The sequence below is a fragment of the Myotis daubentonii genome, chromosome 8, assembly GCF_963259705.1.
Source record: "Myotis daubentonii chromosome 8, mMyoDau2.1, whole genome shotgun sequence".
In the NCBI taxonomy this organism is placed as follows: Eukaryota; Metazoa; Chordata; class Mammalia; order Chiroptera; family Vespertilionidae; genus Myotis; species Myotis daubentonii.
Genome location: NC_081847.1, coordinates 31,137,554 through 31,162,615, shown reverse-complemented (window position 1 = coordinate 31,162,615; position 25,062 = coordinate 31,137,554). Strand labels below are relative to the sequence as shown.

Sequence of the window (25,062 nt, the reverse complement as noted above, 5' to 3'; positions counted from 1 at the left end):
TGCTCCTGTTTACAAGAACAAAATATTGGAAACAACCTAAATGGCCATACATGAGACTGGTTGAATAAATTAAATAAATAAATACACACAGTGGATTACTACAAGTTATAAGAAGAATGAGGAAAATCTTAATGAACTGACCTGGATATATTTCCAGGAGTTCCAGGATATATTGTTAAGTGAAAAAAGCAAAGTAGATATTGACTACATATATACTACCCCTCAATAAAAGAAAGAAGAGGATATAAGAAAATACACATGGCCCACCCGGCGTGGCTCAGTGTTCAAGTATTGACCTATGAACCAGGAGGTCAGGGTTCAGTTCCTGGACAAGGCACAGGCCTGGGTTGCGGGCTTGATCCCCAGTAGGGGGTATGCAGGAGGCACCCGATCAATTTTTCTCTCTCATCATTGATGTTTCCATCTCTCTCTCCCTCTCCCTTCCTCTCAATAAACGTATTTTAAAAAAAGAAAATACACATGTATCTGATCATTTGCACAAGAGACAGAAAAGATACACCAGAAACTGAAGAGATTTGTTACCAATTGGTAGTAAAGTGAATGGAAAAAGAGTGAAAAGAAGGGAGGAATGAGAACAAGGTAGTAAAAAGCATGGAGAGACATGTCACTGAGTAGACCTTTTTGAATATTTTTCACTCTTACAACCAATAATAAGAGAAGAAAAAATAACCTAAAAAGCTGAGAAGTGCATCAGTGACAGATAGGACAACTTCAAGTGGCCTAATATAGAGGTATTTGAGTCTCTAAAAGAAAGAAGGACAGACTTTTTTTTTTCTCCAAACTTGAAAACTATAAATCCACAGATCTAAGAAGCTCAACAAAATCTAAGTGCAAGAAATATGGAGAAACTACAGCAAGACACATTATAATCAAATGATTCAAAAACCAGTAATAAAAGAGAAAATCTTAGAAGCTACCAGAGGTAAAAAATTCATCTGTTATGTACCAAAAGAACAAAGATAAAGATGAAATACTTCTCATTAGGAACAATGCAAGTGAGAAAGACAGTGGACATCTTTCAGGAGCTGAAAAAAAAACCTGTCAACCTAGAATTCTATAAATGGAAAAAACATCTTTCAAAAATGAAGGTGAGATAATCGAGGTTTATAAGATGGTGGCATAGGTTAACGCCGGAGATTGCTGCCTCGAACAACCACTTCAAAAAAAACCCTAAAAGATGGAATGGACATCATCCAGAACCACAGGAAGGCTGGCTGAGTGGAAATTCCACAACTAGGAGGAAAGAGAATATCATACCCAGACTCAGAGGAGGCGCAGTGCTGAAGTGAAATACTAAGGTGCGGAGTGCACGCGGAGCGGGCTGGAGGCGGAGGGCGCGGTTGTTGTTTTCAATCGGGAGGGAGTTTCAGACTCTGAGCTCCAGATCCGGGCGAGTCTCTAGGGACCCAGACTCAAACGGGAGAAGAGGGACTGTCTGGCTTTGGTCGGAACTCGAAGGCAGCTTTCTCTCCAAGGTTTGCAGCGGTTGCTGGGACTCTGTGAGGCAGAGCCCCTAGGGACAGAACTGAAAGCCCTGCATAGAGCCATTTGCCCGATAGCCTCAGGCAAACGCTAGATTAGCACCGCCCTAGATATCCAGCACAGAAGCTCTCCCACTGCAGACACAGCGGACTCTCATAGCCAGTTAGCCTGGAGGTCAAATCACCCCCACTATTGCCGACAACAATCAAGGCTTAACTACAACAAGACTGCGCACAAAGACCACTAGGGGGTGCACCAAGAAAGCATAAAAAATGCGGAGACAAAGAAACAGGACAAAACTGTCAATGGAGAATATTGAGTTAAGGTCTCTTAAGAACTGTCTAGAAGTCGCCGATAAATGTAGTGAGATCCTCAAGAAATCTAATGAGACCCTCGATGTTATGATAAAGAACCAACTAGAAATTAAGCATACACGGACTGAAATAACGAATACTATACACACTCCCAACAGCAGACCAAAGGAGCGCAAGAATCAAGGCAAAGATTTGAAATGCGAAGAAGCAAAAAACATCCAACCAGAAAAGCAAAATGAAAAAAGAATCCGAAAATATGAAGATAGTGTAAGGAGCCTCTGGGACAGCTTCAAGCATACCAACATCAGAATTATAGGGGTGCCAGAAGATGAGAGAGAGCAAGCTATTGAAAACCTATTTGAAGAAATAATGACAGAAAACTTCCCCCACCTGGTGAAAGAAATAGACTTACAGGTCCAGGAAGCGCAGAGAACCCCAAACAAAAGGAATCCAAAGAGGACCACACCAAGACACATCATAATTAAAATGCCAAGAGCAAAAGACAAAGAGAGAATCTTAAAAGCAGCAAGAGAAAAACAGTCAGTTACCTACAAGGGAGTACCCATACGTCTGTCAGCTGATTTCTCAACAGAAACTTTGCAGGCCAGAAGGGAATGGCAAGAAATATTCAAAGTGATGAATACCAAGAACCTACAACCAAGATTACTTTATCCAGCAAAGCTATCATTCAGAACTGAAGGTCAGATAAAGAGCTTCACAGATAAGGAAAAGCTAAAGGAGTTCATCACCACCAAACCAGTATTATATGAAATGCTGAAAGGTATCCTTTAAGAAGAGGAAGAAGAAGAAAAAGGTAAAGATACAAATTATGAACAACAAACATGCATCTATCAACAAGTGAATCTAAGAATCAAGTGAATAAATAATCTGGTGATCATAATAGATTCAGGGACATAGAAAGGGAATGGACTGACTATTCTTGTGGGGGAAAGGGGTGTGGGAGATGAGGGAAGAGACTGGACAAAAATCGTGCACCTATGGATGAGGACAGTGGGTGGGGAGTGAGGGCGGAGGGTGGGGCGGGAACTGGGAGGAGGGGAGTTATGGGGGGAAAAAAGAGGAACAAATGTAATAATCTGAACAATAAAGATTTAATTAAAAAAAATGAAGGTGAAATAAAGATTTTTGTTGAGATATAAAAGCTGGAAAAATTACCCATCAGAATATTCACACCACACACACACACACAAATAAAAAATAAAAAATTGAAGGACATCCTTTGGGAACAAGTAAATCAGACCAAATGGAAACCTGGGTCTACATAAAGGAATGAAGAGCACTGGGAAGAGTAACGACATGGGTAACTAGGTAAGATTTTACAATTATTTAAATCTATTTTTGTTTTTGTTAATCCTCACCTGAGGATATTTTTCCATTGGTTTTTTTAGAGAGAGTGGAGTGTGTGTGGGGGGGCGGGGGGTAGGGGGGAGAAACAACTATGTGAGAGACACATCGATTGGTTGCCTCCCACACAAGTCCTGAAGGGAGCTGGGGATCAAACCTGCAACCCAGGTATGTGCCATTGCCTGAGAATCGAACCTGAAACCCTTTGGTACTTGGGCACACTGGCCAGGGCTAAATCTTTTAAATAATATTTTGAAAGAGTAAAAAGATAACTATTTAAACAAAAATAACAGCAATATATTGTGAGTTTTCAACATGATGTAAACCCAAAATGCATGACAACAAAGATCAACTCTGGATAAAGCACAGGAAAAGTGAGGGCCTACAGTGCAAGCCCACCGTAGGCTCAAGTGCAAGCTAAAGACTGCTCTTCTGTTCCTTTCTGTTGACTAGATTTTGGGATAGTCCTGTGGCTTGGTTCTTAAGTTAGATACGTCAGTTTACTCACGGAGTAAGTCTTAGCCAGAACCTAGTAACTTCAATACTGTTTGCCAAGAAAGGATGCTTGGTGTTACTTTGAGGTTCAACTGACAAAAGTGTACTACTCACTGGTGGAGAATTATTCCTAGGTGTATTAGTTAGTGCCTAATAGAATTCCTAGCTGACAGAGGCACCACCACACTAAAAAATGAGTAGACTTATAGAAAAGCACAGAAACATGGCTCCCCCAACTTTTTATATAGGGGTTGACATGGGGTTAAAAACTTCTTTATGGCATGAGACAAAACTTAAGAAAATGATAACCAAAACAAATTAGCATTGGTAGTGTTGTAGTCTGAAAAAAAAAAAAAAGTAAAGATAAAAACAACAAATGAATCAACCAATTTCTTCTTTCCCTTTGACCCTTCCCATACATACCTCACCCGCCTGAGATTCAGAAAGCTCCAGCAGGAAAGGAATTTCTGTGTCAAAATTAGCAAAGAAGCTAGTCCACTGATGTTCAAAAGCCATCAAATCCTAGGAAAAAAAAATAAAAAGATAATGCATTTAGTCATTTAAATAAGGTACTTTAGAAAATCAGAATCATGAAGCTGCGTCTGATCTCAAAATACTAGACCAATTAAATATGTTGTTTTAAGAGGTGGTATCAAACCACTGATACATGGTACCACATGGATCGACCTCAAAAACATGCCAAGTGAAAGAAGCCAGATATAAAAGGCCACTTTGTATATGGTCCATTTATATGAAATACCCACAAAAGACAAATCTATAGAGGCAGGAAGTAGATTGTGGTTTGCATGGGCTGGGAGTGGGGATGAACACAATGGAACTTTTTGGGTTGATGAAAATGTTCTAAAATTTAATCCTGGTAATGGCTGCAGAACTCTGTACATTTACTAAAAATTATTGAATTGTATACATAAAAAGGGTGATTTTTTTGGTATATAAATTATACTCTAATGAAACTGTTTTTAAAGGATAGTAATGGCCTCCAAGTGCCTTACTTTATTTTTTATTTTCTATTAACCTATTTTTTATTGATTTTTAGAGAGAGAGAGAGAGAGAGAGAGAGAGAGAGAGAGAAACATTGATTCGTTGTTCCACTTACTTATGCATTCTTTGGTTGATTCTTATATGTGCCCTGACTGGGGATCAAACTCACAACCTTGGCGAATTGGGAAGAGGCTCTAACCAACTGAGCTATCTGACCAAGGCTCATTAACATAGCTTTTATTTTATTTTTAGTTATATAAAATATTACAGATTTCTTTCATTCAAACAAGTTCACTAAAAGTATAAACATATATGTACATATTTATGCTTTAAATATAAAGTTACTATGGAATGTGAATTGGTGGGGAAATACTACTTTATTTCAATTTAGAGTTTAACAAATTCAGAAGTAGTTGATTGTAGATTGAAATTCTAGTTTCAATTGAAGTTTTTGCCACCCAATATTCTTTAAAAAATTTTTAATTCATTTTTTATTTTTCAATTACAGTTGTCATACAAAATCATATTAGTTTCAGATGTACACCCCAGTCATTAGACATTATATACCTTACTAAGTAATCAACCTGGTAAGTCCTGTACCCATCTGATACCATACATAGTTATTAGAATACTAGAGGCCCAGTGCACGACATTCGTGCGCTTGGAGGGAGGGGGTTCCCTCAGCCAGCCTGCACCCTCTTGCAGTCTAGGACCCCTCAAGGGATGTCCGACTGCCGGCTTAGGCCTGCTCCCCACTTCTGCTGTGCTCGCCAGCCATGAGCGCAGCTTCTGGCTGAGCGGTGCTCCCCCTGTGGGAGCACACTGACCACCAGGGGGCAGCTCCTGCATTGACTGTCTGCCCCCTGGTGGTCAGTGCATATCATAGTGACTGGTTGTTCCGTTCCGTCGATTTGCATATTAGGGTTTTATTATATAGGATTATTGATTATAGTATTCCCTATGCTGTACTTTATATCCCCATGACTATTCTGTAACTACCAATTTGTACTTCGTAATTCCTTCACTTTTTTCACCCATGCCCCGAACCCCCATTCCATATCAAGTGTTCTTTGTATCTATGAGTCTATTTCTATTCTGCTTGTTCATTTATTTTGTTTTTAGATTCAACTGTTGATAGATATGTATCTAGTGCCATTTTATTGTTCTTATCTTTTATCTTTTTTTTCCTTCTTCTTAAAGAAAACCCTTTACATTTTATGTAATACAGGTTTGATGGTAATGAACTCCTTTAGGTTTTTCTTGTCTGGGAAGCTCTTCATAAGTCCTTTGATTCTAAATGATAGCTTTGCTGGGTAGAGTAATCTTGGTTGTAGGTCCTTGATTTCCATCACTTTGAATATTTCTTGCCACTTCCCTGTGTCCTGCAAAGTTTCTGTTGAGAAATCAGCTGTCAGTCTTAAGGAAGCTCCCTTGTAGTTAACTGCTTTGCTCTTGCTGCTTTTAAGATTCTCTCTTTTAAAAAAATAACTTTTAAAAATGTTATTTGTTGACTTAGAGAAAGAGAGAAAGAGGGAGAAGGGGGGGAGAGAGCAGGAGAGAAACACTGAGTTGTTTCATTTATTTATGCATTCATTGATTGCTTCTTGTATGTGTCCTGACTAGGGATCAAATCCACAACCTTGGAACATCAGGACAATGCTTCATCCACTGGAGCTACCCGGCCAGGATTGGATTCCCTTTGTGTTTAACCTTTTGCATTTTAATTATGTGTGTTGCTGTGGGCCTCTTTGGGTTCATCTTCTTTGGGACTCTCTGCGCTGCCTGGACTTGTATGTTTATTTCCTTCACCAAGTTAGAAAAGTTTTCTGTCATTATTTCTTTAAATAAGTTTTCAATTTCTTGCTTTCTTCTCCTTCCAGAACTCCCATGATGCAAATATTAGTGCACTTGAAGTCATCCCATAGGCTCCTTACACTATTCATATATATATTGATTTCAGAGAGGAAGGAAGAGGGAGAGAGAGACTGAAACATCCATGATGAGAGCGAATCACTGATCTGCCAGCTCCTGCAAGTCCCTGACCAGAATTGATCCTGGGATGCCTCAGTTCGCATGCTGATGCTCCATCCACTGAGCCAAACCGGCCAGGGCACCTTACACTATTCTTATTTAAAAAAAATATTTTTGCTTTTTGCTATTCTGATTAGGTGAGTTTTTCTTTCTTTTCTTCTTCTTTCTTTCTATCTTTTTTTTTCCCTTTCTCTCTCCCTCCTTCCTCCTTCCCTTCCTTCCTCCCTCCCTCCCTCCCTCCCTCCCTCCCTCCCTTCTTTCTTTCCTTCCTTCCTTCCTTCCTTCCTTCCTTCCTTCCTTCCTTCCTTCCTTCCTTCCTTCCTTCCTTCTTTTCCTTCCTTACATTTCAAGTCACTGTTTTATTTCTTGGCTTCATCTACTCTGTTGATTCCCTATAAATTATTCTTCATTTCAGTTAGTGTATCCTTCATTTCTTACTGGTTCTGTTTGTTTTTGTTTGTTTTTTTATGGTTTCCATGACTTTTTTTTATGCTGTTAAAGCTCTAAGTTCATTTACTCTTTCCCCAAGTCACTAAAATCCTTATAACCTGTGTTTTGAACTCTGAATCCAATAGATTGCTTGTCTCCATTTTGTTTAGCTCTTTTACTGGAGTTTCGCTCTGTTCTTTCATTTGGAACACATTCTTTGTTTCCTAATTTTGGGAGCTTCCCTGCGTTTTTTCTATGTATTAGGTAAAGCTGCCACATCTCCTGGGCTTGATAGAGTGACCCAATGTAGTAAGTCCTGTAGGGGTCCAGTGGCACAGTCTCCAGGTTCACCCAAGCTGGACACTCCAGGTGTGCCCCCTACCCCAACCCCATGTGGGCCATGAATACCCTCCTGTTATATTTGAGCCTTGATTGTTGTTGGCACGTAAACAGCAGTAAGTTATCCCAAGGCCTATCAGCTGTAAAAACTGGCTGCGATGCAGGGCCCCACCCCATGGACCAGGACTTACTTCAGTGGTGCTCTGGCGCTCACTGAGTGTCCCCTTAAGTGTGTTGCTTATGGAGATGGACGGGTGGTGCTGCAACATGGTCTGAAACTGTCTATCAGGTGTACTGGCTCTGGGGCCTCTAGAGCAGTGGTCGCCAACCAGTGGTCCATGAAGTCCACTACTCTGAGAGATGTAGGCCAAGGTCAGCCTGCCTGCATTTTGCCTAGGGTCATCTAGCATAGCCTACAAAGCAATCTGCAGATGGCTGCTACTTGTGCAGGGCCTGGAGGTGCCCAGGAGAGGCCAAGCTTCAAACCAAGGCCAGTTGCTGCTACTTCCAGGCCTGAAGCCACTTAGCTAATGGTGCAGGGTACACTGAGGCCAGATGCTGCTCATTTGATTTTATGAAAGTCTGAAACATGAGCCAAGAGGCCATTCATATGGAAAAGCCACTGGAAGAAGCATGGGTGGGCCTGCAAGTTGGTGAGGTGTGGTCTCAGGGAATCATGAGGGCAGGCTGACCAGTATAAATCAGGTTGGTGGAGACTCAGGTATGGCACCTGCCTGCTGGCTCTGTGGGTGGATGGCTTAGAAAAGGAACAATGGCCTCTGCCAGCACTTCTGGTGTGGAGAAAGCTTCCCCTCCACTTGCCCTGATGCCAGACAGTTCAGTTCCTCCCCATATGTCCCTGGTGCCTTTCAAGCTGCTGCTCCAGCGCTGGAACTCAGAAAGAATGAGTTGGAATAAATCTGTGAGGGCCCTTTAATAGGAACTGCCTGGGACTCCAGCAGCTGTCTGTCTCACTCAGCCACAATCCCTGTTGGTTTTTATAGCCAGAACTTATGGGGACTCCTCTTTCTGACACAGGAACCCTGGGCAGGGAAGCCAGGTGTCCTTTGCTCTTCAGGGGGGACCACAGCAGTGGCGATATCCCTCCCAATATTTATCCACTTCACGTGGGTGTGGGACCAGCCTATTCTGCATCTCCACTCCTCCTATCAGTCTCAATGTGGCTGCTTCTTTAAATCCTTAGTTGTAGGACTTCCATTCAGCTAAATTTCAGGTGGTTCTGAATGATAGTTATTCTGCAGTTTAGTTGTAATTTTGATAAGGTTGTGGGAGGATGTGAGTATCACATTTTCCAAGTGCCTTACTTCACCATCCCTTGTTGTGGAGAGGGAGTTGTATATTTATTTATTTAGTTAATTATCACCCAAGGATATTTTCAATTGAGTTTTAGAGAGAGTGGAAGGGATGGGGAGAGACACACAGAGAGAAACATCAATGTGATAGAGAGAAATAGACTGGTTGCTTCCTGCATGTGCCTGAACCGGGGTCAGGGATCGAGCCTGCAACCGAGGTGTGTGCCCTTGACTGGAATCAAACCTGGGACCCTTCAACCCATGGGCCAACTCTCTATCCACTGTGCCAACCCAGCTAAGGTGAGGGAGTTATTTATGAGGCACCAACAGGATGATACATTTAGTGCCAAAAGGGTCATATCAATGAAGCTTTGTTCAAGGACAAATTAGTTGACTTTAGTTAGAAGTTTTCTGGGTCTTGAGGTGGCCAGTGGCCCAGAGGCCTCTCCTCCCTCACAACATCTTTTTAGAGGTTGCAGGAGTATAAATAATTCTGCACCTTTCCCAGTTGACTCACCTCTATGTGCAGCCTGCCTTCCTCCACCATCCCAGCTGCCTTTCAGTCTCCTCTCTAATCTCATTTCTGTTCCCAACCACTACACATTGCTTTATGCTTCTGGCTATTCTTTTTTTTTTTTAATATATTTTATTGATTTTTCACAGAGAGGAAGGGAGAGGGACAGAGAGCTAGAAACATCGACGAGAGAGAAACATCGATCAGCTGCCTCCTGCACACATCCCACTGGGGATGTGCCCGCAACCCAGGCACATGCCCTTGACCGGAATCGAACCCGGGACCCTTGAGTCCGCAGGCCGACGCTCTATCCACTGAGCCAAACCGGTTTTGGCTTCTGGCTATTCTTTAAGGCACCATCAGTTAACCAAAAAAAAAAAAAAAATACCAGCTATGACTTGCTTAAGATACAACATCTTTGTACTTATTTTGAAGTTGCTGATAATTTGTACTCAAACTGGACAGTCGTCTTCACTGTCCATCTCACAGTGTAAGTGTATGTAAACTGGCATCCAGCCTAATGCCTTGCTCACAGGAGGCATTCTGTTTGCTGTACTAAAACTGGCTGGACAGATCCATGCTCTCATCATTCTTCTCTTCCAGGTGAGAATACACAACTACTCAGACCTGTGGCCTCTGTATTAGCTATGTACTGACTGTACTTCTGACCTTAGGCATCAAGCACAAGGGACCTCTGCCAGGAATACTAGTGTAAACAACATTCTCAAGTGGCTTCACTACTTACTGCTCAGATGATCCATATTTTATTTAGATGTGTGGATTTATGTATACACATATATGTATATTACATATAGATTATATACATATATGTAAAATTATTTTCAGTAATCATGTAGGTGACAGTTCTGATACTGTTTTCTGAATGTTTTATATATAATGTAGGATAAAAAAATCAGATATGCATATATATACATGCACATGGGGAGGGGAAGTGGAAGAGGTTAGAGGGAGAGAGAGACAATGAATTTCCTAGCTCTGTCCACTGAAGAGATCTAAAAACAACAAGCAAACCAGTAGCAATAAGTATTCCTACCACAGATTGTGGTATTGAAATGCTATTTCCCACTCAAAATTTACTAGAGATATGACCAACTCCAGGTCTGAATTAACTGAGCCTCAAGATTCAAATATCATAGTCAGAAAATATGGAAGATGGGGGCAAGGGGTGTAGAGGATGTTAAATTACATCACGGGAATGCAATCAACAAAATCTCAATGAAAACAGCTACAAGAGAAATGATCTGTTTTTTTCAACAAAAATACTAGTATAGCGGTGGAGGTGGGGGAGGAGACTGGGGAAAAACAAAGAGATGGAAAGGAAACCTACAGATTAAAAGAAACCTAAAATACATACCCAAGCAAAGCTAAACTATGTATTTATGGAAGTACATTTGGATGATTAACTGCAAAAAAAAAGTAAGGAGGAGATTGCCATAGAACTCATGACAGTGTTATTCTTGGTGGAGGAGAAAGGAGGCGATGGATTGCTTCTGGGGTAGCTAGTAGGTTTCTATTGCTTCATAATAATTATTAGGTTATACTTTAGTTTTATGTTGTTTTCTGAGTCTGTGTTATTTTAATAAAAAGTCTACAGAAACAGAATATATATTTGTTACAGAAAACTCAGAAAATAAAGAATAGACATCATTATCAACATTTTGTGAAATACTCTCATCCTATTTTTTACATATGTACTTTATATACACCAATATATACTTGTAATTGGCAATCTACAATTGCTTGGGTCAGACTGTCTTGTCATACCACCTCTGTGCCTCGGCCCTGTAAATTAGACCTTCTCATTTAAGATCTAGACCCACTACTATCAGGTCTAATCAGTGGCCCTGATCCTACCTAAGTCCAGGGCAGTCTTCCCACTTTGGCATTGGATTACACCCACAGGGCCTCCTGGACTCTGGAGAGAAGTACACTCCCTATTCTTCCAGCACTCTAACCACAGATCTTCAATGTCTGTCCAACTCATTTAGTCCTAGATCCACTCCCCATTTCCATCTGGCTACCACTACAACTTAGCACTGTGAGTATGTTCAAATTCAGAAAGACCTGTGCTGGAACCTTTGCTCCCCCTCTTACTGGCTGTGCAACTTTGCAAGGAAATTAACTCTCTGAGCCTCAAATGCCTTATATGTGTAATGTAGGACTACTTTCTAACTTACAGAGATATCACAGGAATTAAATGAAATAGCCTATATAAAGTACTTATTACTAGACCTTGCATAGATGTCTATCATACTTCACAATTTCTCTGCCTCTACGGTCAGCTAGCCCAAGTTGGCTGAGAACATTTGAACCTCCCCCTTGACTTTCTGACATTTGTCTGCTCTCTCTCCGACACCCATAATGCAAATTACTAGCCTCATGGAAGCCACAACACAGGTTGTCCAACCCAGTTTAGGTCTTTGCCTCGCTTGCTTGGCTCTGTCCAATCCTTGGGTAATAACAGAAGGCTTCACTTGGTTAAGCTTAGAAAAACAAAAAGAACCAATATAGCTGCTAATACAGAATACACTTTGTTTTTCAATTGTATTTAGAAATAAGCTCAGAAAGTATATTTCCATTTTAGTGGCCTACATGGTAACACCTATCTTTTTAAAAAATTTTTAAAATTGATTTTTAGAGAGAGAGGAAGGGAGAAGGATAGAGAAACATTGATGTGAGAGCGCAACACGGTATCAAGCCCACAATCCAGGCATGTGCCCCAATTGGGAATCGAACCAGCAACCCCTAGGATGCATGGGATGATGCTCAACTAATTGAGCCACACCGGCCAGGGCAGGTGACACCTATCTTGGTTTGGATCAATAACAAGAAGCAGTTATACAGCTGAACAGCAGCCATTCTCTATGTGAAAAACATTGTGTGCTTTGGGGGGATACACAGAAGACAGGTACTTTGCCCTTAGAAGACTTCCCTGACAGAGATGGATGTGTCAGCACTAATTACAGAATAAGGTAGAATGAACTGTTAAATACTACTTTCAGCTCCACGCTGTGACTAAATTGGAAAATGCAGCCCTGGCCAGTGTGGCTCAGTTGGTTGGAGTGCCGTCCCATACACCAAAAGGTGGTAGGTTCCATTCCAGGTCAGGGTAGGTGCCCAGGTTGTGGGATTCAATCTCCAGTTGGGCATATATAGGAGGCAACCTATTGATATTTCTCTCTCATATTGGTTTCTCCTCTCTTTCATCAATAATAAATAAAATAAATAAATGAAATGGAAGATGCAATAAATTTTAATACTAAAAATAATTAGTATTATATATGAAACATTCACATATATATACATATACACACATACACATATATTGTGTGTGCATATATATGTGTTTGTGTGTGTGTATGTATGTATATATATATATATATATATATATATATATATATATATATATACACACACACATATATATGTATATATTTAAATCTTCCTAACATCTTGCCCACTTTGTAAATAGGAGACTGAGGCACTGAACAGTAATGTGATCTGCCCGAGTATGCAATACTATCAATTAGGAAAAGTGGAAATATAGCTAGGTAAGAGATACCCAGAGCCTGTGTGCTTTCCACCAGACACACTCTTCTCTTTTGCCCAGCACACTATTTTGTGCATTTCTGGAAATGGACACTGTCCATGTACGTGGAACTGGTCAGTTGAATCTCATGATGAAGAAGGGAAAGTCTATCTGCACACACTCTTCCAGGTCAAATCCAGAAGACAAGCTCAGATAGATATCAAGGTCAGATAAGCAGCAAAGGTCTGAAAACCCCAAGAAACATGCCAGTGTGCCTTGGCCCTTGGCCAGTGGGGAAGGATTTGGCCCTAGGCTGGCCCTGGCAGTGGCAGCTCTCAGGTGGCTCAAAGGGGGAAAAGAAGCTCAATTTTAATACTTCAAATTACTTGAAAGAATTACATAAAATAAAAGTGAGACTATGAAAGTAAAATAAAAATAGCAGTAAGACCACCACTTGAAGTTTCTAATACACAGAAACACAAACTGTTTCACAAAGATGGAAATATATTCTGCTTTTTTACTAGTAGTGTTCTCACCAAACATGTTTCTACATCAAATCTCAGAGGAGTCTGCATTTTCGCTCTATGGTATGTGACCAAGAAGCATGGAACTGTAGGTTCTCTGGCCAGCAGTGATTGACCAACAAGAAAAAAAGCCTAGATGCCAATTCTGGCTGTAAGATTAAAGGTCTTCTTGGCAAAGGGAAAATACATAGGAATAGGAAAAGTATTTGGATGGTGGAGAGAAAAAGGGGTTTTAGAGAAGTATGGAGGCTATGAATCAAGAGAAGAGAAATGAAAAAAATAGCTCTTAAAATAATATAGATGTGAATCGGTGTCCTTTTAAATAATTTTTAGAGACACAATGATTAGAATTGCATTTTTATTTCTTCTGGTTGTTGGACTTGGATTTTATTAACATTTGTAGATTTATCACAAGAGATCCCTGAACAAATTTATAGTCATTTTTATACATATTTATTTTATTTTGGGATTTGCTGAGCTTCTTGGATCTATGGATTGATGCATTTCATCAATTTGTGAAGTTCTTGGACATTACCAATCCAAATTTCCTGCCCTATTTTTTCTCTATTCTCCTTCTGGGACTCTAAATATACTGTTAGATCATTTGACATTGTTTGACAGACACTGGATGCTCCACTCCCTTGCTCTTTTTTCTTTGTCCTTCAGTTTACAAACTTTCTATTGACGTATCTTCAAGTTCACTGAACTTCTATTCATTGGTATCTAGTCTGCTAGTGAGCCAATTTTATACATTCTTCTTTTCTGATATAATATTTCCCATTTCTAGCTTTTCCATGTGTTTCTTTTTATAGTTTTCAGGTCTGATGAAATTCTTCATCTCTTTATGCATGTTGTCTCCTTTTTCTTCCATATACTTTGAAATTTTTATTAGTTATTTAAATTCATTGGTTAATTTCAACATTTGGGTCTGCTTCTATTGAGTATTTCCTTTCTTGACCCCAGATCATATTTTCTTGCTTCTTTATATTTTATAATTTAAAAAAATCATATGCCACTCATTTGGTATGAAAGAACAGTAAAAACAGGTAAATAATATTTACTTCTAGGAAAGAACACATGCTTTCTTTTGTTAAGACACTAGAGTAGAGATCTAAGTCAACTTGATATGTAACTGGCCTGGGTCTGGATATTATTGCATTTTTAGTTGGATTTTATTCATCACCAAATTAAAATATTTTGAGGATGGGTATGAACTTCAGTAGAAACTTTGCTCAGAGCACTAGCCAAGATTCTAAAAATCTCTGTGTTGTATAGATGAACCACAAGCTGTCTGGACTATCACTCCCTGCTTTACAAACTGGCTACCAGTTTTTGGGGTTGCTAAGGAGTTCTCTTAGCTCTCCAGTCCTCTTGGATCTTTCTATGGAGGGAAACCCTTGTCTATCTTGCTGCCTTACCCCCAGCCTTAAGAGGGTAGCTACTTAAATGTTGTAAGTACCTGGAATGCCTTCAAAGGATTGCTCTGTTCTTCTGCTCCAATCCAGGTGATAGTTGAGTGGCAAATGCCTTAAGACGGATGGTTCTCAACTTTCTTGCCTGCCGCCCCCTCCCCCCCCCCCCCCCCCAGCTTTTGGTGACTACCCTGAGCACTATGAGATACAGGTGATGGCTTTTAACAGCTCGTTTAAAGGTCAGCTGATTTCTATTTATCCCTGTCTAAGATGGATTCCTCTCCCTTCTGCTGCTCCACCAGAAATTAGAACAGCATCGTATGAAGGGCCCTACATTTTCCGAAACGGAGTTCTTTCAGCTTTCTTTGGATCTTCAGCTTGCTAATGGTTTTATTTTAAAACTATCATTTTGTTGCTTATTCAGGCTTTTTTGGTTGTTAGGGTGATAGCAATGATTTCTTTTGACTTTCTATATCCCTAATTGGGAGTGGAAAAGCCTGGTCACTTTTTTTCTTATTTTGTGAATAGCCAATTCCTGCTGCCCCCCAGTTCTCCCTGTTGTACTTTTCTTAATGATTTGTAAGAGCTCTATATAATGTAATGGGTATAATGTAGTGGGTATAAATGTGCTCAGCCACATTTTGGTACAAGACATATCATCTTACTTTATTATTTCTAAATAAAATTAAATCTGGCTCTGAGCCATCACTCTTTCAGATAGATGAGAGGTCCACTATTAGACACTAAAAAGGCTTCCTTCCACTTCTTTTATTTTTAATTTTTATTTTATTTCAGAGAGGAAGGGAGGAGAAAGAGATAGAAACATCAATGATGAAAGAGAATCATTTATCAGCCACCTCCCGCATACCCCACACTGGGGATTGAGCCCACAACCTGGGCATGTGCCCTGACCAGGAATCAACCATGCCCTCCTAGTTCACAGATTGACCACTGAGCCACACTGGCCGGGCATCCACTTCATCATGATATCACCTAGGAATACCAAGCTCATGGATAATCAGAAAGTCCAGAAAAGGCTTAACATTAAGCCAATGGTGATTACCACTGTTGCTCCTTCAGTCGTATGTCACTGTTGCAACTGAAGGTGTGGCAATTAAAGATGTCCTACTAAGGGTCCCTTCTTCACTGACTCCAAAGATGCTTGCAGTGTTCTCAAAACTATAATGCTATGTCTAGCCCCCATGTGTGACTTATAGCTTCCTCACACTGAGGGCATTGCATACAAGGGAAGCATGGGTTTCAGACACTTTTAGAAACTCCTAAACTACTTAACTCTCTTCTCTACCTGTGGTTACACGTTATCATTCTTATTACACTATTAATGTTGTAGTTTTTTGCATTTTTCTTTTTATATATATATGTTTTATTGATTTTTTACAGAAAGGAAGGGAGAGGGATAGTTAGAAACACCGATGAGAAAGAAACATCGATCAGCTGCCTCCTGCACACTCCCCATGGGGATGTGCCCGCAACCAAGGTACATGCCCTTGACCAGAATGGAACCTGGGACCCTTCAGTCCGCAGGCTGACACTCTATCCACTGAGCCAACCTGGTTAGGGCAATTTTTTGCATTTTTCTTTTTTCCCCCATAATTAGGATAGCCATAGGTGGTTGATGATGATGATGACTATGTTTTTTTAAAAAACAAAACAAACAATTCGGTTTTATTTTTCTTTTATAGTGCTACTAGTAGCCTGGTGCACAAAATTTGTGGACATTAAAAGGGAATTAATTGCCCTAACCGGTTTGGCTCAGTGGATAGAGCGTCGGCCTGCGGACTCAAGGGTCCCAGGTTCCATTCTGGTCAAGGGCGTGTACCTTGGTTGCAGGCACATCCCCAGTGGGGAGTGTGCAGGAGGCAGCTGATCGATGTTTTTCTCTCATCGATGTTTCTAACTCTCTATCCCTCTCCCTTCCTCTCTGTAAAAAAAATCAATAAAATATACTTTTTTTTAAAAAGGGAATTAATTAGCAGAGATATTTTAATATTGCTATTTGCCCTTTCTCTATAATAGAAGTGTGAGAGATGAAAGGAAATTAGTAAAATGTATATGAAAATAATATATAAATTTATTAATAAATAAACAGTAACAAAAGGATATAACAGAGGCATGATATAAAAATGACAAAAACATGATATGAAAACAACAAAAACATGATATAAAAACAACAGTGATACAAACAATGACTGATAAAGTGATTAAACTTATTCTAATATCTCCCTGTATACCACATTAAGAGTGAAAACACTTTCAGAGTGCTTGACTAATTTCCCTTGTGATGAAGTACTTAGCACTTTAACTGTAACATCACATGCTCTTCAAACTCAAGAGAAAGCAACATATAACTGACCATGTGCAAAAACGGGTTCAGGTAGGAATATGCCTACTTTGTCTAGAGTTTGTCCTTGTGATTTATTAATAGTCATCACAAATGCCGGCATCATGGGAAACCGTCATCAAATCAATTTAAATGGGAGGCCAGTGTCAGATGGGGACAAATTAATTCTTGGAATCATAACAGCCTGTCCCTCTGTAGATCCTGTTAATACTTCAGCTTCGATAATGTTAGGTCGCAATCTTCTGATAATAAATCTGGTACCATTACAAAGACCCTATTTACTATTAAGATTTCTCAATAGCATGATGATTGCACCCACTTTCAATTTTAATTTATGACACGGCATTCCCGAAGGAGTAATACTATTAAGAAATTCGATGGGAAAATTTTCCTTTTCAGCATCATCTGTGGAATCAATGGAATCATCACGCAAATATGTGTGAAAATCTCCATCGAGTATGTCCAAATTTTCTTCATTTAATTTTTGAACATGCTCTTTTGGAGAAAGAATTGCACATTTAGGTATATTTTTAATATTATCTATAGCAGTGGTTCTCAACCTTGGCTGCACATTAGAATCACCTGGGAATCTTTTTAAAATCCTGATTCCTGGGCCCCTTCCTCCAGAAATTGTTTCTTTGTTATGGGGTGGGGCCACAACATTAGTAACAAAGAAACAGAATTAAAACTTTATTGTGGGGAGCCGCTACAGTGTTTTGGACAGGTTCAAGCCTTGGACTGATGAGAGGGCACAGTCCTCTCATTGCCATGTGCAAGTCCCAGCTTGGAAGGCAGGGCCCTCCCAGCACAATTATAGCCAACAGCTGTAGTTGTAAGCTTGAACCTATGGTCTGAACACGTGGCCCCACGTGCCTGAGTGATGTAGGCTTGATAGAGTTCAGGTGCATGTAGCTGAGTAGGATTGAAACCCAGGAGAATGTTGTAAACATCTTGGTCATGCCCTTACTTTGCCTTGTAGCTTCTGCTATAAAATAAAAGGCATGGCTGTGGGCATGGTCGCTGTCTCTCAGAGAAGCAGCGTCCCACTGAGACCCGGCTTTCATTCTCTTGTCTATCTTTTCTAAGCCTTTCAGCCGACCCCACTCAGGTTCACCCTTGGCTGTGCTGGCGTGGCACACCTTATATAAAGATATGCCTCCACACTCCCAGGGTGGGTTCCTGCCTCAAACCCCGCCCTTACAGGAAATAGCTCTGGGAAACAGCTTTGGGGAGGGCACAGCAGTTGCCAAGACAACCCCTGCAGGACTGACTTCCTTCTGCTTGGTCGCAGTTCTGATGGTCATGATGAACACCACCCAGGGTTTTTATATAAGTAGATTTGATTAGAAATGTTTAAACAGAAGGGATGTTCAGTTTTATCAAATGCCCTTTGGCACCTATGGAGTCATAAATGGCTCCAAGAAGGAAAATTAGTACAATGATTACATTAATAGATTTCCTGATATTAAATATTGAGCCCTTAATAAACCCTACTTCATTAAAGAATATGCTTTTATTTTTATTTTTAAATATGTATTTATTGATTTCAGAAAGGGAGAGAGAGAGAGAGAGAGAGAAACATCAATGATGAGAGAGAATCACTGATTGGCTGCCTCCTGCACACCTCCTACTGGGGATCGAATCCACAACCTGGGCATGTGCCCTGACTGGGAATCGAACCATGATCTCTTCGTTCATAGGTCAAAGCTCAACCACTGAGCCATGCCAGTCTGACAAAGAATATGCTTTTAACATGATACTGGGTTCTGTTTGCTAATATTCCACTTAATACAGGCATTGATAATTGTGAGACTGGTGTGTTGTTTTCATTTGGAGGGGCCTTGATATTATAGCTAATTTCATTTGAAGGCTATAAGCTTTCTTTTTCCATGCATATCTATCCATGATCACCGAGAGACACTACTGAGCTGCTTAACCAAAGTATATATTCTTTAATTTTGTTTGTTGCTCCCCATTGTGAATTGCTCTTTCTACCCTGAATTTTTCCTTCAAAGTTCAGATGAAAAATTAATGCCTAACCCTCTAATCCAGGAGTTGGTAAACTATGGCCTGTGAGCAGACTACATATTTTTATAAATAAAGTTTCCTGGTAACAGACACACCCATTAGTTAAAGCATTATTTGCAGCTGCTCTCAGGGTACACAAAACTAAAACATTACTATCTAGTCTTTTACAGAAAAAGCTTGCTGACCTGTGCTTTAATCCTTTATTCCTTTAAGCCATATCCCATCTTTTTTATCTTTTCATACCAGAGAAAGAGTAGAAAAAGTCACCCTCACCATTGTTTTTCTAAAGTCCAGACCAACAGAAAGAATGTCTTTAGATGAAAACCTAAACCCTGGACCAGGCCGGTGGCCTTGGTCTCACCTACGGTGAGGTTTCTTCAGTGTAAAAGGTAGTATCACTTTTCCAGGTACCCTCCTACTGTAGACTCAAGGAGTTCAAGAAGCTGCTCAATTATTTGACTAAACTAAACTAAACTAAACTAAAATACATTCTGCATTTCTTCAAGTTAAATACAACTAGTAATTTTGTGAGTAAAATACAGTTTGGCTCCTTACTTCTGAAAGCAAACTCTCCAGAGACATAGGATCCATTTTGCTGTAGACATTCCATAGATTCAAACTCACATCCTGCAACTGCAACACAAGGGCAAAAATTTAAAGTAATACAGAGTCAATATCATTAGAGCAATCCAAATTATTTTCTGACATTCAGAAATGACTATCTTTGTGAAAATTCAAGTGATTAGAATAATAAATGTTATTTTGATCAGTCACATTAGAACCTATACATATTAATAAATGATGTCCCATTCAAGGAAACTATCTTTTCAGAAACTTTAGTACATTTATAAAAATACATATATTTTATTGCTTTCAGAGAGGAAGGGAGAGGAAGAGATAGAACCATTGATTGGCTGCCTTCCGCACACCCCCTACTGGGGATCGAGCCCACAACCTGGGCATGTGCCCTTGATCAAATCAAACTGAGGATCCTTCAGTCCGTAGGCCGACGCTCTACCCACTGAGAGCCAAACTGGCTAGGGCCTTTAGTACATTTTTTGAATATCTTCAATGATGGGCATACATATATACATTTATATACATACAAATGCATATACATATACTTTTTTGTCCTTGTTTAAAATAAAATTTTAATTAAAATAATACATGTCCATGGTTTTAAAAAAATCAAATAGTACTAAAGGTTTGTAATTAAAAAAATTGTATTCCCATACTGCAACCTTTCACAAACCTCACTCCTCAGAGGCAACCACTTAGAAGTCTTTCAACATTTCCTTCTGGTAGTTACCTCCATATTTTATTATGATATACCTATATCTATTTTTTCTTTCCTTATTTTTATTATTTATTTTTTAAATTTATCTATATTGTTGAAAGTATTACAGATGTCTCCCTTTTGCCTGCACCCACCGCCCCACCCCAGGACTTCACCACACTATTGTGTGTGTCCATGGGTTATGCATACATGCATATAAGTTTTTTGGTTCTCTTCCCATACACCCATATATTTCTATTTTCTTGATTTACCAATTTAGAAAACAAATATTGACTTATGGCAAAGATATAGCTTTTCTACAACTATCTTCATTCCTATACATTTTCTTTGCACATACACAGACACACAACCTAACCTCATCTAATACCATTATATGATTTTTGGTTACACCAGTAATTCTTGTTTATAATTCTTGTTTATAATATTAATACCATATATATTTTACTTATTGCTGGCCAGGTACATACTATACTACCACATATTTTTTAAAAAAATATATTTTTTTACTGATTTCAGAGAGGAAGGAGGAGGGAGAGAGAGAAACATCAATGATGAGAGAGAATCATTGATAGGCTGCCTCCTGCACGCCCCCTACTGGGGATCAAGCCTGCAACCCGGGCCTGTGCCCTGACTGGGAATGGAACTGTGACCTCAACCACTGAGCCATGCCAGTGGGGCAATGTTTGTTGCTTTTTGAAAGAAAATTTCTTCTCTTCTGGTATCATTGCTCTATCTTTCTGGAACTTATACTTGTTGGCTATCAGACTTCGTGGAACAGTTCTCCATGTCTTAACTTTCTCTCATATTTTCTTTCTCCTTGATTGTATTAGTCTACATTTTGTAGCGATTTCCCTACATTTACCTTCCAAGTCCTCTATGATTTTATCCATTAAAATTTTCCAGAGCGATTTTCCTTACATTTCTTTACCACAACAAAACACTTGATCTTTGGTTGCCAAAAAATCTTAAATTTCTCTGGGCATCCTAAGGAGAGTTTGTGCCTTAAGTTTCCTGTATATCTGAAATTATCTTGGGGTCTTATTCAGTTGGTTCTTTTTAAAAAATTTGTTGTTTTTTTTCTTTTAGGTATTTAATCCAATGTCTTGTGATCTTTGCTGGCCTGCTTATATTTTCAAATGGAAAGGCTGATTGGAAGCTTTATGCTCTCAGCAGAGCTTGTCAACTACCAGGAAGTTTTTCTGGGGAGAGCAGACAGGAAGGAGGCTGTTATTCCAGGATCCCTACCCACTTATAGTCTAAATGTCAAGATGTGGAGAGCTTTATTCTCAGGCAAGAAATGCTACACTAGCCAATGAGTTCTTTTTTGTGTCTTATTTTTTCAGTTTCTTTAGAGAAACCTACCCACTCACCCCATTCCTTGTTTTTCCTAGGGTGGAGGTGGCAGTTGGTAAATGCCTGGTTGCCTGTCACTTGGGAGACAGTGGTGGGAAAGGAGGCACAAACTATTATATAACAACTTTCAATTAATCCCCTGATTTTCAATACTACCAATTTCCATTCTTTATCCCCCATTTTATCTTCTCCTTTATTACTGATTTAATCTATTTGGTCTCTTCCTTTGTATTCTGGAACAGCTTTTAAGTGTGTCAAATGATTAGATTTTTGTGGGGTAATAGATTTGATTTCTTTTTTTTAATTCAAATTTTAATTCTATTAATGAATTTTGAGACTTATTATAATCTTTCCTTGGATGTCATTCATCTTCCTTAATTTGCTTGCCCTATCTACCATATCTCATTTCTTTTTCCAAACTCTTAAAAAATACACAAGAGGTATTTTTCTCAATTTTTATTTTCTGGAGAAATCTTTTTAAAAAACATGCTGATCTTTTCCTGCATCTAATATGCTATGGTCTCTTTCTTATATCTGTTGAATTTTTTCATAAATCTTATTCTACTTTTCAATACAAAGATCTCATGTATTGAAAGGTGAATAAATGCTCGCTATATGGTTACCCTCATTATTCAGAAGTTTGCTATTAGAATCCTCTCCTTGGGGAGCTAGTTGATGTAAATTTATATTACCAGGTCACAGTTCCAGCAGCTGGAGAATAAGAAAAAAGAGGCTGGAGGCAGGGAAAGGCCTAGCAGAGGAACTTCCCTATACTGCTTCCCAGGAAGAGTTCTCTATATCCATAACTGAGTTTGGCCCAGCCTAAATACCAAGTGAATGCTATGTGGAACTGGGCTTCCTTTCTCATGCTGACATCAGGGACAAAAAATCCTCTGAATTAACAACTTTCTTTTGGATATGGCCAAGCAATAAAACAGAAGTTAAAAAAATTAAGTTATATATATATCTGTAGTTTTCCTTCTCTTAGCCTTTGATATGTGAATCAGAGTGGAAGAGAGTATATAATGCAGAGCTGATCAGTAGGCAAAACTGCTCCATATCTTAAAGGACTGGGAAGGACAGGGTAAGGAGAACTGTGAGTAGGGGGTTACAGTGGGGAATGAGATGGAGATACAGGAAAGTATTTGAGAGAAAGAAAAGTCAGCAGCTACAGAGAAGAGCAGGATCTGAGAAAGGGATCTTGAGATACTTTTCTACCCCTGCCCTTCCTGTGACCCACTCACCTGCCCCTTTTGTCCCCCCTCCCCTGTTCTTACTGTATGATATATGCTGTTTCCTCCTCACTGCACATCCCACCCCCTAAGAGCACTACCCTACAGTAAAGATCTACACTGCCCTGTAAAGGTTTTTTGGGAGGGGATTTTACTCCTTTGGGTTGTGACTTCATGGTGTGATGCGCTTTAAGGCAGGAGCCAGAGGGCTGCCTCATTTGGGTTGCATGAATCATGCAGCTTCCTAGTGCACTGCTTTCCAATGCTAATCTAGCAGCAGCCCAGGCTTTGAAGCCAGACTCTCTGGACTGGACCCCAGCCCTGCTGCTCTGTGACTTTGTGAAGTTCATTTAACCTATCTGTAAAATACAGATGGTAACAGTACCTACTTTAGAGGGTTACTGTAAGAATTAAAGTCAATTCATATAAAGTGGTTAGGATAGTGCCTGATATATAGGAGGCACTCTATAAATGCCCAGTTTATATAATTAACAATAAATATTATCATTATTGCTAAAAATAGAAACTTCCTCTATCTCCTATGGCATTCTCTCCATTCCAGCCCCTACTCTTCTAAATTAGGGCAGGTCCAACACAGCCTGGTGATGCTCTGTGAGCTGTAGTCCGTGTAGGAATACTGTGGTTTTTAGAGCAGGAAAAGTGAGGTCAAGTGGTATGCTTCTCTTCAGCACTTCCCTATAGTCACACTCATCCACATTACAGAGTCTGCCAGGCAAACCTCCATTTATTTCCTAGGGACCTGCTACTTCTCAGAAGGAGGGTAAGAATTAGCACTGGGCCTTGCTTCCAAAGGCTCCACTTACTCTGTCCCTAATAGTACGCCTCCCTCTCCTGGTTTCCTGTGTTGTGAGCAGGTCATCTTAGTGGGGGGATCCTTGGGAGGCAAGCAGATCCTGCGGTGATGCTACTAACTTACCAGGCCACCCTCCCTAATGTGCACTCTGGATGATCTCCTCTCCCAGACTCACTCACTAACCCACTTACCAAATATTCATTGGTCATCTCCAAGATACAAAGAACACTAAAATAAAAGGTACTGTTCTTACCAGAATAGCTAACCCTTTTATTTCTCTAGTACACGGTACTTAAACAAAATTCTCCACGGTCCCTTTCCTTGCTCTGGAATAGTTCTCAAATTATATGAATATCTGAGAAATAAATAACAACAAAAAGAACACAAAGACTCTGCTTTTGTTCTCAAGAAGCTTCCAGTCCAGAGTTCAGGGGCAGGTGGTTGGGTTGGTGAAAGGAGGTATATGACAAATGTATCACAACACAAGATAAGTACTGTAAGAGAAGTCAGCTTAGAAATCTACGGGAGTAGACTGGAGAACAGTGAACTCAGAATGGAGAATGGTGAGGAAGGAGGACAGAGAACTCCAAAAAGAAAGAACATAGGAGCTCAGTTTGGGGACTAGCCTTAAACAGAAATTATTTTTCCATATGAAGTATTTTAATGATGCACACCCACATTGTGGGCCCTTCATAAAAACCAGGCATACTACTTTTTATACATACCTCATATTTCATGGTAAAAAATCCATCCCCTCCAATGCCCTCAAGTGCAAAGGCCTGTACAATTGGCCATTTCTCTACTACAAACATATCAAATATCTGCAAGTGACCTAGAGGAATCAAATACAACAACATGTATCAAATACCATCCTGGATATAACAGTCTAAACCTGATCTAATGTGGTTAGACAGGCATCATTTCTCACAAGTTCACCACAGCCTCATCTAGCAAAATAAAATTGAGATAGAGCGAATGGTTAGGTATTAACACTAGAAATACAAAGTTAAAGCCAAGGAAAATTCAAACCATAAACAAGTTACATAAATTTAGATTTCTCTATAGTATATTTTCACATTCTGGTTTCCTAAGCAAGCAAGCAAATAAATAAACAAATAGTGGCCTATTACATCTGACTTGCATCAGTTAGTGGATATAATTATTAACAGACCCAAACTTGGCTTC

General features: G+C 39.7%; 1 protein-coding gene across 3 annotated transcripts in view; it reads right to left on the bottom strand.

Moving 5' to 3' along the window:
• DNAAF9 (dynein axonemal assembly factor 9) overlaps positions 1-25,062 on the bottom strand; it is a 137,247-nt gene that overhangs the window by 85,151 nt on the left and 27,034 nt on the right. For all 3 annotated transcript variants that reach the window (XM_059705665.1, XM_059705663.1, XM_059705664.1), the window contains 3 exons: positions 24,603-24,709; positions 19,737-19,814; positions 4,101-4,199 (listed from right to left, as the gene is read on the bottom strand). In XM_059705665.1, the coding sequence (XP_059561648.1) occupies positions 4,101-4,199; positions 19,737-19,814; positions 24,603-24,709 (284 nt within the window). The remainder of the gene's footprint in view (positions 1-4,100; positions 4,200-19,736; positions 19,815-24,602; positions 24,710-25,062) is intronic.